At 41.5% G+C, this 16048-nt stretch overlaps 1 protein-coding gene across 4 annotated transcripts in view; it reads left to right on the top strand.

Annotated features, from left to right (window-relative positions):
* The window catches only part of suco (SUN domain containing ossification factor), a 41479-nt gene that overhangs the window by 12528 nt on the left and 12903 nt on the right, over nt 1-16048 (top strand). For 2 of the 4 annotated variants that reach the window (XM_084354787.1, XM_084354790.1), the window contains exons 2-13: nt 4960-5080; nt 7020-7121; nt 7326-7651; nt 8498-8638; nt 8988-9174; nt 10506-10617; nt 11104-11231; nt 11441-11508; nt 11619-11726; nt 12496-12601; nt 14630-14650; nt 14926-14981. In XM_084354787.1, coding sequence (XP_084210913.1) covers nt 4960-5080; nt 7020-7121; nt 7326-7651; nt 8498-8638; nt 8988-9174; nt 10506-10617; nt 11104-11231; nt 11441-11508; nt 11619-11726; nt 12496-12601; nt 14630-14650; nt 14926-14981 — 1476 coding nt within the window. The remainder of the gene's footprint in view (nt 1-4959; nt 5081-7019; nt 7122-7325; nt 7652-8497; nt 8639-8987; nt 9175-10505; nt 10618-11103; nt 11232-11440; nt 11509-11618; nt 11727-12495; nt 12602-14629; nt 14651-14925; nt 14982-16048) is intronic. The other 2 variants (XM_084354789.1, XM_084354788.1) reach the window with 2 other exon arrangements.

Genomic DNA, 16048 nt, shown 5'->3' with positions numbered 1-16048 from the left:
GGACAGGAAACGAGGATAGGGAATGAGGAAGAGTTACAGGCTTTTTGCATGCTGCTGACTCATTACTCTTGCCTCAGGCTCTCCTGTCATTGGCTTGGCATTGACCCACTACTGGCATGTAACATACATTTGACACTTGAACATTTAATCTTTAGGTCTCTGCATGTCTCTCCATATGTGGGTCATATGTTTCTCCTCCCACTGTTGCATAACCATCTTGAACTAAAAAGTAGGTCACAATACAGCCCTCAGATAAGCCCCCTCTTCAACTTTTTTTCTCTCTGCTGCTTTCCTTTTTTTTATTTTTAGAAGGAATGTGTACACTCAGCATCATCTCCAGGAGCAAATAGAAAGACCTAAAAGTGGTGGAGGTAGAAGTTAAAGGGCATCATTTCCTGTTGTTATACAGTACCGGGAATGTCTGCTCTTAAATTGCTCCACATGTTTTAATACCTGTACTTGAATTGTTGTATTTGACTAGCACGCGGTTTCTTGGCAGGTTCTAGTTAAACATTGGTTCATTGAATCAGATTTGCATGCGTCATCACGGATGTTTGTACAGGATTGTTTACTCTGTGACGTGTTCACTTAAGCCTGCATTGTGGCATTTAGTCTGTTTGTCAATCATGTATTTACACAAGTATATGCTTATCTGGGCCATTGAAGACCTTTAAAAAAAAATTGATAACAAATAAATATTTAGAGAAAATATAAACAGACCATTAAAGAATGATTAGTCAGTGTGACTATTGGATATTATTAACAACAACTGCTGATACACATTTAAGATCAGATTTTACAACTTTTTGAAGAATTTAGTGAATTATGTGTGATTCCCCCAGCACCTTAGTTAAAAATAGACTGTGAAACTAGACAGTGAAACAACCCAGGTTTGTTTCAGAGAACATGCAGAAACAAAGAGGTCTTGACATTAAAACTCCTCAGCAAGGTATTCAGACGATACCAGACCATGTAGAGTTCTGACCAAAGAGATGATTCCAGCATGAAGATCTACTTAATGATCTGTCAATTATTGAGAATTTTATGTTACTGATTGGCCCTGTAACCACACTTTAAACAGATGTATATGTTCTGAGTGGGTAGACTTGTCTGGCGATGAGAATCAGTATGAAAAATATACTGTGGCGTAAATAAAATGTTTCTTTTCTTGGGCTGACTGTACCGCTGTGTAAACGTTCAAACTCTTTCCTAACCTCTTCTCTAGCTCTCTGCTACCTGCTTGTCTCAGGATGGATACATGAAGTATACAGTACATGTGTTACAAGTTATGAATATTTCTTGAATAACTCAAAGGTTTTACAGACTTTACCTGGAAGGACAGTAGTGAGATACTGTATAATGAGTGAGAGGGAAGGAAAGGAACTGAGAGATGCATTAGTTGCTCTGTCAAGGAATTTGATCTTCCTTTTTTTTTTATTTTTATTTTTTTTACTTGACTTTAACTGCTGAGCTATCATCCAAGTTCCTACATGTTGGTATTGGCTTTTCCTAGATAGCAATGTCACTCTCTACCTCACAGTGTAGGCTGTGTTATTTGGGTGTGTTGTTTGACATAATTCTTTCTCTTGGGGGCAAAGAGTAGACTTGACTGAACACGCAATTTGAAGACTATCATTGTTCAGTCTGCCCCGATAATGAACAGTTAGTTATTGAGTTACTCGAAATAGAATTTTTACAATTTGAAAAAAATTGGCCTTAATCGTCATTTTAGTTGTACAGGGTTCACATGATGTCCTCAATTTTCTGGTTTATTTGCAGCAGGGTGTTACACAATTGTGTTGTAATCAGTAAAATACGTGGAAGATGTCTTCCCTGTATTACATGGGTGATGTACTGTTGGAGGGAGGGTGGAGGACGTCACAGGAGATACTTGAAACGCAGTACAGCATAGTTTAAAGCTATGGAAAGCTAAATTTAGCCTGGAGCCTATATTAGCCTGGTGGTTCATGTTAGCCCCTCAGTATCTGTACACTTTGTGACTCTTGGGTTTCCTTCACTGACTTTGTGGCCGCCCCTAGCCCTTCAGGGGGAAGCATATATTCTGAGGTGTCAGTGCATATAGCGACATGCGTACATATCAACATCAGCAGGGATCCAAAACAACAGTATATGTCATGTGTTGGTTTCTCAGTTGCTCTCACAACTGAGGAGCGGGTGTGTCTTCCTACTAGACATGACATTTTGCACCTATGTTCAACATTCAGTCACAGATAAATCCATCATGGAAGAGGCAGACATATTCATTTCCTCAGTCTTTGCTGCAACATACTCGCATGGTGAGGACGTTGCGTTTTCAGCAATGGGTCAAAACTCTTGTATGAAAACTTTAATAAATGGAACGTCAATTTGCGAAGAAGTAGCCTCAATATTTAGATAAACAACTTAATAACTTAACTTAATATCCTGTTGTTGTCATGTCATGTCTGATGCAGCTTTTTAAAGATGCTCTGACAAATTAAGTCTCAGCTGGATGTCATCTATTAAGTCATCACCAGTCACCTCAAATGTTAATGAACAGAATACAGATGGAGAGGCTCTCTGACTGACAGAACACTGACTGGTACAGATGGTTCTCCCTGTGTGATTGCGAGTATTTGTGCTCACCGCTCATCTTCCTCCTCATGGTTCCAGGCTGACAGGGTGCTAACATGACTGCCCATGTGTCCTGCTCCCTCCTGACATTGATATTTGACCGCTCAAGGGGAGCAGATCCAGTTTCAGTCACATGGCTGTTTGTATCCAAGTCTTTGTGCCTCTTGTCACTGATGCAGTGTGTGACTACAGAAGACTTAGATTTATTATCCAGCATTCCCATGTTGTACACAGGCAGCCTTCAGGTTAAACAAATGTACAATGCACATTTTGGTGCCTGTGGTTCCCCATAATGAGTCTCAGAACTTTGTATCTACCCATAAGGGCGTGGTTTTGCAGGATGTGGCAGTGCACTCTTTGTTGAGCCTCGTGACCGTCCCAGCCTCCAAAACAAATGATTTGTGTATTTGACCTTACATCTACGTGCATCGAAAAGTGATTGTCTTATAGTCCTTGTAAGACCCTTTGGGTTGTTATATGAGAGGTTCTCTGTCGGAAAACCTTTTGAGGGGCCAACAGAGAGTAAAGTTAATTGTCATGTCGAATCTTCTCTTTTCATGTCGGCCCTGTTGGAGTTTTTCACCCACATCCTTTAATGCCACCAAAATAGCCCAATGTTTCTAGGGTAACTAAAATGTTCACTTGCGCTTCAGCTCATAAACATCTTCAACTGCTGCGATTTCCGTAATTGGTACTGAGCTCACTCCTTAGCTACTTCCATCATCATCTTAAGGAAAATCCTCTCTGGCATTTTACTTGTCCCTGCAATCAGGCAATCCTTATTGTTGAGCCCTGAATAAAACCTGGATAAAGATGCTACAGCGGTATCTGATTTACTTTTAAAACTGATTAAATAAACTTATGTGTTGTAGTGGCCAGATTTGGCCTTGTTTGGCCTAATTAAGTGCCTGTGTGTGTGTGTGTGTGTGTGTGTGTGTGTGTGTAAGAGCGAGAGGAAGGTCTTCATTTGATGCCGGTGCTCTTCAGTTTAACTCAATCTGTATGTGATCACTAAGCCTAATAGCTTTAAAGCAGTCTGCTGACTGTCTTATTAAAGTTCAAAGAAGTTGTGCGTAGATTGTTGATTGATTGATTGATTGATTGATTGATGGGTGAACAGGGAAAAACCCCTGTGAGCACCATAGCATTGGGAACGTGTTTAGACAGACCTCTTGTGAGTTCAGCTCCATTCTTCATTTGAACTCCACTGATAAGGTGACCAACAGAGAACCGGCTGTGTTTTCTCTGTGCCTTTCCTCATCCTTTTGTTTCCTTATCATTCTCTTGCCCCGTCTGCCTCTCTATATCTAATGGCCTCTCATCCTTTTCATCCCTGATTATTTTTTTCACTCTCTGTCATCAGGATTATACACTGTCCTGTATTGGAAAGTTGCTCCTGTTTTTACAGTAGCCCCATTGTTTTGCAGAGATAATGCAGGTTAGGCTGTGCTCCAGCCCTTGGCCCTGTTGGCCTTGAGTACACTCACTGCAGGCACAGAGCAGCTATGTTTTGCTACCGATGTGTACTTTGCATTGTGGGTAGCCTTTAAAGTAGTTGAGCATGATCGAATGCACAGGAAAGCAGGCATTAGGTATGCAAAAAATATGGAGGCTGAATTGAAACTCACCAAGCTGTGAAAGCTGCACACATGTGAGCTGTTCTCAGATAAAATTGCAGTGCTGACACCTGAAAAGCCCTGCTAAGTTTTATGGGCAGAAACAAGCAGGAGGGGGAGAGAAGAGTGGTTCAAAAAATGTAGTTTGCCTTGAGCAGTTTGCGGAGAGTGGAATTTAGTTAACACTGATTTACAAATTATGTCTTAGTCTTACTTTCTGCCATAATTTGATGGTCTCTCCCTTTATAGCTCTGCTAAATAATAAATAGTAATAACAGCTTGGATTTATATAGCGCCTTTCACAAGATCCAGGGACGCTTTACACACTGCTACTTCTCATGCACATTCAGCCTCCTTTGCCTTCCTACACTCACATATTTTCATCTCCTGTGCCCTAGAGAGTTTGTGTCAAATGCTCCCTGATCAACTAAAGTGCTTTCTCTGTGGAGGATGTGATGTAATACAGCTTCTGCATACTTCTTAATTCAAGGCAGGCACCCACTGCTTAAAGCATATTGGGCTGTGTAACCTCTAATCATTGTTTTAAACCCCTACCATAATGTGGAAATGGCAGCAAGTTGACACAGGTTTTTATTGTTGATATTTTTCCATCATCTTTGACAACTATTATACAATAACTGTCATTCATTATCCTACATATTCCTTTTGTATGATGATAAGAATTAGTTTGCATTTTGCCAACGTTTTTTTTTCCTTGTCTGTGTTTCAGGTACCCCAGTCAATATGTGTATTGTTCAGAGCAGAGCTTATCTGGCCCAGGTCAGCCTGCGGGGGACAAAAACCCTGACGGCCAGAAGCAAGAGCAGGAGCAGGACTCCACGCAACACAAGGTGAGTTTAAGTTCGGCGACTGTACATGCTTAAAAACGAGTCCAATTTTCTGGTCCACATTGCTTACAGCTGGAATACACTATTATAATACACACATAGATACATTGATAAATGATATCAAATAACAATCCTTAAAAAAATGACTTTTTAATGTCTTATAATTTCAACCATGCTGGCGAGAAACTATTTCTAATAGTAATAGTGTGTGTTTGTGTGTTTTAATGAGTTAATTGTTTTAATTATAATAATTAATTCCACACCTGGCAATGGGAATCGGCCAAGACACACATAAACACAAAGAACACATAAACCAGTGCCCCCTCCAAGAGCCAGATCTGGGGGAAGAGCTCACTGGCGAGTGTTTAGTGGCTGGGACTTCAGCTATGTGGCCTTGTTGGGCACAGCTTGAAAGAAATACCTGGTGGGCCGTCCTGTTTGGCCACAAGCTGCAGGGGATAGTCTTTGGGGTTGGGGCATTGTAAGCCAAGTGGCAGGCAAAGACAGGGACCTAGCCATGCTGCCCCCTGGCATACTACACCTCTCTGGTGGGGACTCCTAACTCCTGGTCAGGGGCTGGACTCCCCATTTTCTTTCTTACATTTTCCAGGTTGAGAGACGTAGGGCAGGTGCGAGGATAGCCATGAGCACCGGAGGGTCACTTCTGTGCAACTAGGAGATCAGCTGTGGGCTTTGGTTGCTGCCAAAGGAAAAAACTTTGCTGGGTAGAGGGACCTCTGGAATACCTTGCGTGGCCTGTTGTCACATGGCCCAGTCATGGATAAGTGGCAGAAGAAGAAGTGGAGGGATATTCAGTGTTTTGAACATTGCTGCTTCATCTCTTTGGCCAGCTGTGGGATGTCGCGCAATGAGCAGTAACATCAGACTCACTGCTCGCAGTAAACAAAAAGCATTTATGCTGAGGGGGCAGAACACTAAGAGGATGTGGTGGCAGCTGGGTCCTGCACTTTAAAGACCCGCTAACCACTGGTGAGAGGTACAGTTGGAGAGATGGAGAATGGAGGGTAAGCCATAAATAATTGGTGTGAATGATCGTGGAGGTCCTGGATTATCGAGACAGGCCTGTTGATGGTGGGAGGGTGAAATGATTGCATAATTCTTTGCTGCTCCCACCAAGACAGGCGTAACTGAATAAGAAAACAACATATCAGTCATTTTGCCATATCTCTCTAACTTTACAACTGATAGTGTGAAAACGGTATTCAGTACATAAAGATTAGAGCCACTTCCAGGTAAAAAGATACTTAGAAAGCAGCCCAGTTACACATTGTCAAGAACATATGTTTCCCTATATATCGAGTCATAGAGGTGTGTGTGATATAGGACCAGAGTTCAGAGTACACAAAGCTTGTTGGAGACCAATCCATCTTAAATCAGTCAACAAGAGTTTGCCAGAGGGGGACTGCTGCTGGCTCAGAGCTGGGTCTGGATTATACATTTGAAATCCTCAGCTCTTATGAATGGGCCCTCAAAATTGTGTGTGTGTTTGGGGAAATCTGTGCACGAGTATCAAAAAGAATGATAATTTGTGGAAGCGAGTGTGTTTTGGTATGCATGTGTGTGCACAGATGAAGGGGAATCATTGTTTGTGGTCCAGTAACAACCAGGCGTGCCAGGGCAGTTCAACAGGCCTGGCAGTCTGTCACTGGCCTTTATAACACGGCCTTTGTCTGACAACAAAAGGCTTTTTTCATAACCTTGGATGCAAAGACCTTTTACATCTACCATTTTCACACAAAAATGAGTTTTTGAAAATAAACATAATTTATCAATGATGTCTTTCAAAGAGTTTGAAGAGTCATCCGGTGAGGAAGCAACACATATATTTCATATATTGTAGCTGCTTTGTCAACATTTAAAGTTCCTGTTCAAGAATTTGGAGTGTGTGATGATGTGGATTCTTTATTTTCTTTTCTCCCAGGTGTTGGAAGAATGGACGACACATACATCATACGATATGGGACTGGAGACAGAGAGAGCAGCGCTAGAAAAACTGGCAACACACAATGTACACCAAGAACAGGTAATGTCATAAACTGTATCTACAGGTTATTTTAAAAGGTCTCAAAACTAAGGCTGGGCAATATTGTCTGAATATTTAATGATATAATCCAAAATGCTGAAAGTCTTTACGATTAAAAACGATATTTCTCATAATTTACTTTTTATTTTAGCTGTTGATGGACTATGTTTTGTATGTGAATGTTTTTGTGTTTTCTCCCACCAGACTGTGAATCCTCGGGAAGCTGAGGTGAAGGAGACTAGGCCTGACCCAGAGTCTGATACTGTATCTGAAGCTCCTGAGCCAGAACCCCACCCAGACCCCCAGGCAGATTTAGTGCAGACTGATGCCCAGGACCACAACCAGGAAGTCCCTGTGTCCCCCACTCCAGTACCAGTTCCAGCACAGGGCCACGTGTCCACAGATGCCCCAGCAGAGACCTTCAGCAAAGTCCCCGCTGCACACCCCAGCCTGGAGTCGCATCCAGCCACATCCCCACATGAAGCTGAAAACACACCTACCTCACAGAGTGCCGGCCAGACCCACACAGGGTAAGCTTACATTCACCTCCTCATTCCAGAGAGCTGCTCTCTGGCCTTAGAAGTTGGCTTTCCCTCAGAGAAGTCTCATTGGTTAATATTATAATCGTAGATGACGAAGAAAATGCATTTTCTTCTTTGGAGGGTTAAAGCCAACTTCACTCACAATCTATGTATGATGTAGGTACACCTGTTTTCCAATGCTGCCATTGTCATGCCAGACGTTGCACATTTTCTTTGATATTTTTGTTGGTTAACTTTTGTTCCCTTCAGTTGTTTCTTTTATTTTGATTATTTTAAGTCACTATTGACAAATCACAAACTGAAAAAGAATCTTAAATGAGAGTTGGTCTGACATCTCGGATATATCAATGTCCCTTTCCATGGAATTGGCAGCCACGGTTGTGAAGTTACAAGGAACTGCTCATGTACAGTGCATTTTGTCGAATGGACTTTGGGATGGACGCACTTGGACATTGTGGAAAATCACCTGTGAGGATGTAGAACTTTGACCAAGATTAGTCTGGATATCCTTGGACCAAACCTCCAAGAAGAATATGCCCATGCAGTGGCACATTTGTATTCAACTCCTTGATCAAAGCGGCTGTCAACAGCAGGACATTTTAAGACTCAGCTGCCCAACCAGCAAACGACCTCGCCATCCCCTTTGTCCACCCATTTCCTCCTCTACTCTCTCGTTCTCCTACCTTTTCTTTCTCTCTTTCTCTCTCTCCACTCTGTGTCCTTTGTCTACTCTTCTTCATCCCCTTCCCTACCTCTCTCCTACCCCATCTTCGTCTCTCTACCCTCCCTAGTGTATGGAGGTGTGGTAAACACCATGTCCTTTCTTTCCCTCAGTGCAGTGTGGGTTGCCAGTGCAGGAGATGAACTCCCAGTAGACAACTTTGTCTTTGCTGAGCACTCTGATTCACAGTGCGGGGTCATTCCCCCCGAACTGGCAACCTGTGAATACTCCCCTTTTGGCAGCCCTCTCGTCAGGTGAGTTTCTAACCCCCAGAAGCCAATCAAAGCACAGAGACAGGTAATGAAGTCACAAGCTACACCTCTCTGCTGTGCGCAACCGTCGACCGCTGGCCTTGCTCTCCACTTGCTTCTGCTTTTTTATTTTTTATTTCCTTTTTCCATCGTTTTGCCTGCTCACAACCAAGGACTGTCAGTACTTTCAAATAAATTGAACATTTTTAATGTTTTGCATCATGTGTCCAACATTGCAGCATACTTACTTGTGTTCTCCACCCTTCTTTATCCTTATTCCTCCCCTTTCTTTTTCCTTCTCTTCCAATTCCTCTGCCCTCTCCACCTCTTTGGCCCCGTCTCTGTGCTATAGTGTGGATGAGGCTGGCATAGAGGACCAGTGGTCAGACCAGAGCCACAGCTCTGGTCTTGAAGCAGAGGTCCAGTCTACTCCAGGCCACGTGGACCAGGAACAACAGCAGCAGCGTCAGGAGCTGGACGACAAACTGTCTGATTTCCAACTGGAGGGCAACACTTCACAACCCCAACAAGAACGCAAGGTTAGCAGATCGTGGTTCCTAAGTATTTCTCCCATGTATCGGTAGTCCATGCAGAAAGGTTTTAAAAGGGTATTCTACTATGCAGGATAATCCTAAAAAAATAACTAAACAAAAAAAAAAATCTGATTTTGTTGTGCACGGGACATTTCTGAGTGTCGGCCGTTGGGCAGTGGTGTGTAATCCCCAGCAAATAACAATCGGGATTCTCTAAAAATGTACTGACCAGGTTACTATTCCGTCTCTTTACTGTGCTCCCGGTCTGTCGTGGATGTATAAAAAGCTGCCAGCCTGTTTGACTGAGGGCGGGGCTACGCTACTTGCACACACAGACGGACAGGCAGAGAGGCAAATGGTAGACATTTACATCACTCAGTATTTTAATGTCAGGAAAATTGTTTATTTATGACATTTTATTTTTTATTGTGATTTTTATTTTATTGAAAACATTACTGTTGCTGCTGTAGAAACACTCCAGTTACATTTAAAACATTAATTTATATTCCTGATCTGAATTTAGTCTTTTTTAAAGCAATATATTTCTGAAACCGCAATTATTTCATATTAAAAAAGAACTGATCTGAGTGTAGATCAAAAACCAAACCAATATGGAGTATCAGTAAGAGTAGTAGTATTGACGAAAATTTGGCTGATATCGTAAGAGACAAACATGAGCAGGGTGAGCAACTGTGGCCTAAAAATGCTGTTTGTCACATGGTAAGTCCTCTGCCCACACATTGTTAGTCAGACTTTTAGGCACAACTGCAGTCAGCTTACCATGAAAGTTATAATTATTCAGTGTGAACAGCTGTTGTAGCTAAAGGTAGCTTTTGAATGTTTCAAGTGGAAAATGCTGAGTCAGCTCGCTTTCAGTTGCTTTTTTCATGGTTGAAGAAGGTTAATGAAAGACGACTGTGCTCGGGGGAAATTTACTTATTCTCAGTGGGATTGTCTGCCATTTGTGTCTGAACTGTTGGGGTGTTTACATAACAGGCTGTCTGAGTTGGTGGATTTTTAGGATCAGACTCTCGTGAGGTCCAAAAGGGTGCTTATGTAATCCATCACAATATTATTCACGGCTCAGTGCATTTCAATGCTTCAGTGGCCAGAGGAGAGCAGACTACCATGAACTGTGGATGGGTATAGTGGCTGGTCAGAGCATGCAATTCATGAAGTGGATCACAGATGCTGGGATACAAATAATCTTGTTAGTCGTATTAAGCAATAGTAGATTAATTTACTCTTGCATATCAGGATTTAAGCATGTGAGGAGATTAGGTGAGGTAATTGTCACTATGAGCCTGTGTGTGTGATACACGTGTCTGTGTGTTCAGGAAGGGGATGCCGGTCCTGCTAAGGAGACTGATCCGTCAGTGCCCAGCAAAGAAGACATCCCCACTTTCGACGAGTGGAAGAAACAAGTCATGGAGGTGGAGATGGAGAAAAGTAAGTGCATACATTATTAAAGCACACATTTAGAGACAAAAATGGAAAGAGAGACATCACGCTAACAACAAAGTGCAGTGCCCCTAAGTTAGTTTGGATCCAGAGTCTTGCTTCAAGGCAAATACAGTCCAATGATGTTAATCTGACTGCGTGACACAGGCAGTGCTTCTTTAGACAAAAGAGGACATTGTGTCAGTGTTCATGTACATCTCGTACATCTTGTCCTTCGTACTACTAGTTTTCTGTGCAGTGTCCCCCTCTACCTCTTTTTTCTTTCCTTTCCTTCCTTGTGTTCTATTCCTGTCAATCTCTGTCACCATCTCCCTCTCTGTTCTCTCTTTCTCCTTCTGCGCGGCATTTACGGTGGTCAGCAGAGCGTGTGTTTATGAGTGTTGCGTAACCTCTCTACTCGTTCCTCTCATGCAACTCTTCCTTCTTTTTTCAGTGTCTGTAATAGTCCTAATGTAACACTCCATCTCTGCCCAGGTCAGTCTCTCCACACCTCAACCAGCGGCAGCCCCCACCCGGTGAAAAAGGTCCAGAAAAATTTCAAGAATAACTACGCCTCTGTGGAGTGTGGTGCCAAGATACTCTCTGCCAACAATGAGGCCAAGGTTAGACACAGATCACCCCTGTCCCCTGTTGCCTTCATACAAACATAGATGTTTAGTTGCAGATGGAAGAAACCTGCTTCATTACATTTAGGATATGGATTTAAGCCAAACCTGGGACAATGGCTGTTATATAAGTGAATAAATTAAATCAAAAACTTGTGATTATAATGGTGGATGCTGATTTGCTCATTATTCTGTCTCTTCTTCAGAGCACTTCAGCTATTCTCATGGAGAATATGGACCTTTACATGCTAAATCCTTGCAGCAACAAAATCTGGTGAGTGCACTGACACACTCTCATACAAGTCTGTCTGTAACACAGCCTGAATTTTAGCAAGTTTCATACAAATATATCTTTAAATAAACATTCTGTTTCCCTCTCTCCAGGTTTGTGATAGAGCTCTGTGAGCCCATTCAAGTCAAGCAGCTGGACATTGCTAACTTTGAGCTCTTTTCTTCAACACCTAAAGACTTTTTAGTTTCCATCAGTGACAGGTACACTCACTTGTCTTTCTTTTTTCTTTCAACCAATTTTAAACCTGACTGATATGTTCTCAAAGGCATGTGGTTGGGTTGTGACAAGCAAAGAGCACTGCATTGGGCTATGCGGAGGCCTCCAGCCCACTATGCACTGTCTTCTCCAGCTGACACACAATTGAGTACATGGAGGCAGGATTATTACATGTATTGGCCTTTTTTTACTGAACAACAATTGAAGAAAGCGACTAGGACGGAAGATAGACTAAACAATCAATGGAATAATCCTGAAAATGATCTGCAGATTAATCAATAATGAAAATAATCGTTAGTTGTATCCCTTGCAACATGTAGCCTTTAAAGTTTTAGTTCTGAGTAATAACATGGAATGGTGTTTTCTAATCAAGATGGAAGGGAAAAGATTTTCAGCGAAAAGGGTCCCCCATTTTGGGAGATGGTCAAACTGGCTGGCACATGGTTAAAATAAAACTGGTAAAAAACTGGTTAAAATCATTCTCCTCCCCCCTCATGTATTATCAGCTCTAACTTTAGTGCTGCCTGAGCTGTTGTGTTCTTTTGTTTTGGATTTCACGGCCAGGAATTATTTCCAGCGTCATCTTGCACCACATCTCATAAATTCCCCCCTCTGGCATGAAAGGACAGACCTCCAGTCACATGGAGCACAGTAGCATTTGCACCCAGCCTTTGAGAACATGCCAAAATGTGTTTGAAGCACATTGTACAACTCAACGACAGGCATCTTACCTTTCCTTTGTTCTGTGTGCAGATATCCTACCAACAAGTGGGTAAAGCTGGGTACTTTCCACGCCCGTGATGAGCGCATAGTCCAGAGCTTCCCACTGGATGAGCAGCTTTATGCTAAATATGTGAAGGTACAGTATTGATTTCTTCTTCCTCCTACTCTAATAGTATGCTTTTGTTTCAAGGAGAGGAACCACAAACAATACATTTACAAGTACATTTACAATATATTTATTCATTCTCAGTAGTATATTACATTTTGTCGTCAATAAATACACACAGACACATTCATACAGATGGGTTAAAGCTGTACTTTAAGCTCAGGGGACCCTCTTATGACTTTATGGTAAGTTAGCCATGCCGTCAGTGGGTCCTGTAACCGCTCCCTTCAACTGGATGAAGAAATGTGACTGAGGGTGTGTGTTCATGACAGTGTTTTACTTGTCTGAACTAAAGGGCAGATACACATTACTATTGCGTTGATTCTATTTGAGTTTTGGGTGTCACAGCTCTTCAGGCCGAGTTGGTCCATTGTAGTGTGGGCCAAAAGCTACTGACACTCAGGAAGTGAGATCATCAGTGTGTAATGTTAAAGGATGACAACTGCTGCCTTCTGTGTCTGTTCCCACAAAGATTAATTTAAACTTTAGGTTTTCAAATGTTTGAGTTGTACCACTGAATGCGGGACATTTTTTTATGTGATAGGTGTGAGCTAAAAAACTGGCAAGCGAGCTTGAGAGTAGTGTGGCAGGATGTGAGTGCAAAAGTATTTCAGAATCCAGTTCATCCATGTTTCACTAGCTTCATTAACATGGAGCCAAATATTCAGTTTATAATTGGTTTAAAAGCCCAAACAGAATTTAAATGCTCAATATAAACACCTCAGTCAGAATTAACAGGCCCACATTGGTTGAAGAGGGGAAGTTTCAACCTTTCATAACCCAATCAAAATAAAAACTGTCCCATGTTAACGATATAACCTGATTATTTCTGGCTGCATTCTTTCTGCTAATTCCCACCGTCTTGACGTACGTTTCTCCACTATCCAAAGATGACTGCTTCACAGGGAAGTACTGCACTGAATATGCAGTAGATATCCAACCTCAGGATAAAAGAAATCAAATGTCCAATGAGGAAAAGGATTGCACAAATCACTTTGCACATGTCACACAGCTGTTCTGATTAAATCCGCTGTTGCGTTAAACACCACACCCTATTAATCCCATCCTATGTAAACATAGCTACTCTCGACCAATGATCTGCAACTCTCCATCCACAGTTTCACTCAAATTTGTCTGCTTTTGCCTTAAATTTGCACAAATAGCTGTTCTTCGATTGACTCTTTTGGTTCTGTCACACACAGCTTCCCTGTTGCTGAGTGTTTTGTTCTCTATAATAACTCGGTCATTCAAGATGTCCTCGTTTCTGACCGACTGAAGACTAAAACTTGGTGTCTCAATTCATTACACAGACGGTGTCTGGTTTTTCAATTATTATTTTTTTGTTATTTCCAAACCCATTCTGTTTCCACACAAAACAGAAATATTGTTCTCATAGGATAACACTAGGCTACATTAATTTGACCAAGTGTTGATGTGATAAATGATAAGTACATGTGCTTTTCTGAGCTGTCGCTCTGCTCACACTTCTACCCTCAGTGTTGCTCACTAAATACTCACTGTGCAGACATGTTAAACAGTAGCGCGGATGATTATCCTTTCTGTGTCGTGAGTGTGGGAGTTAAGTGTGGGTGCTCACTGTGATTCATGCGCTCTGTTATGAAATGATTGTGTTTGTATTACATAAACTGATTTTTGTCCAGGGAGTTATACGATTATCTTGTTTTAGTTACCTCTTTGATCTAAGCAGCTAAAAAATGTCTTGTTCTAATGTTTCTGTCTTGAGCTTGTCTGTCTATCTGTCTGTCTTGCTTGTGCTTCTTTCTAGCAGCTTGTAAATAACCTCTTTTTAGTATTTTGTCTGTGGACTTTTACAGAACAATGATCCAGCATACACAAGCAGTGTGTTTGTCTTATGACAGAGCCCGACTGTAAGCAAATGCCTGACTTGCTTGTAGCTTGAATCAGTCCTTACTGATTTCTTTCTCTTGTTTTCTTTCTCTCTCCTCCTGTCCTTCTCCTGTTTTCCTCTCGCATCAGATGTTCATCAAGTACATAAAGGTTAGCACTCTTCTATCTCTGTCAGAGGTTGTGTTGCACTTTAAAATACGATCTTGTAATACACTTTAATGGGTGAGCTTTGGCAGAGCACCATCTTTAATGCATGTGAAAGATATTACTCTAGTATAACATGCACACACGCCATATTGTCAATGCTTTGGAAGTCAAGTATTTATTTTTCCTGGTTTTGGTGGTATTATGGGTTTATTGAGTGGGTGCACATACATTATTGGCTTTAATGATATCATCAATTTTACCATCCATTTTCCCTGCAGGTTGAGCTCCTCTCCCACTTTGGATCAGAACACTTTTGTCCTCTCAGTCTCATCAGGTAAGATACTAAATAGTTCTTCCAATTCACTTTTTATTCCAGGGCTTCTTGAGTTTGCTGAATCTAAATAAGCGCTACATAATCAGAGAAAACAGAAAAAAGGACTATTGTATTCTCTTTTGCTCAAAAGTTAGAAAGCCTACAACAACCAGAATGCACTGCGCCACACCAATAAACACGCTCCGGCTTGTGGTTGATGTACTGCGACTTGGGAAGTCCAAACAATCTTATATAACAGCTAAACAATACACTAAAATATGTGTCTGAAAGCATTTAAGGGGATAAATAATTGGCAATGCTGTTACAGAATCTTGGTTCATATTTGAACAGCACTGCCTCATTTTACAATTTTATCTGAGTTTGGTCCATCTGCGAGCGGGGTGGCTTTCCCTGTCGATCCAACCTCTTGTACTTTTTGTGTCCGTTGAGGTGGGCATTCAAAAATGCAGAAACACAATGTGCAGTTCATACAACTGCCCTTGAGACAGCAAAAGTGAGCAGGGAGCTCTGGGTACAGGCAACATGGAGGAGAGTTTAACACTGTTCATTTGAATTTGCATATGCTATCAATGTTGTAATGATATGAATCTAGTAGAAAATCAGCAGAGTTTCTCTGTGAAGATCTTATACACTTCAAACCTTTTCTATATTATTATTTGATTAATTTGAAAAATGTCAGTGCTTTTAGTGATGGACAGAGCTTTATTCACTGCAGAGGCGCTTGGGAGAGGGAGGATCTATTACTGCAAGGTTACTGCCCTTACTTTTGTTAAGAAAATAGAAACACAGGAAATTGCATGTGTCTGTATCTAAAACCACACACCGCTTCATACTGCCAGAACCAACAAACCAATTTTCATCTTTTTCATTTTGCTCTCATTTTACACTGGTGAAAAATGTATACATTGATTGTTTTATCCTGAAGAATGTGTCAGTCAGTCAGTCTCTTATTAGATTATAGAAGAAATGTTGTTGATCTTTTGCTCAGTCTCTTATTCCCTACCTCTCTCTTGGTTGGTCTCACATGATTGTTTATATTTCTGCACATTACTAGTGACTCTGTTTCA

The sequence above is a fragment of the Pagrus pagrus genome (genome assembly GCF_965226575.1).
Source record: "Pagrus pagrus genome assembly, chromosome: 6".
In the NCBI taxonomy this organism is placed as follows: Eukaryota; Metazoa; Chordata; class Actinopteri; order Spariformes; family Sparidae; genus Pagrus; species Pagrus pagrus.
This window is presented reverse-complemented; position numbering and strand designations above follow the sequence as displayed.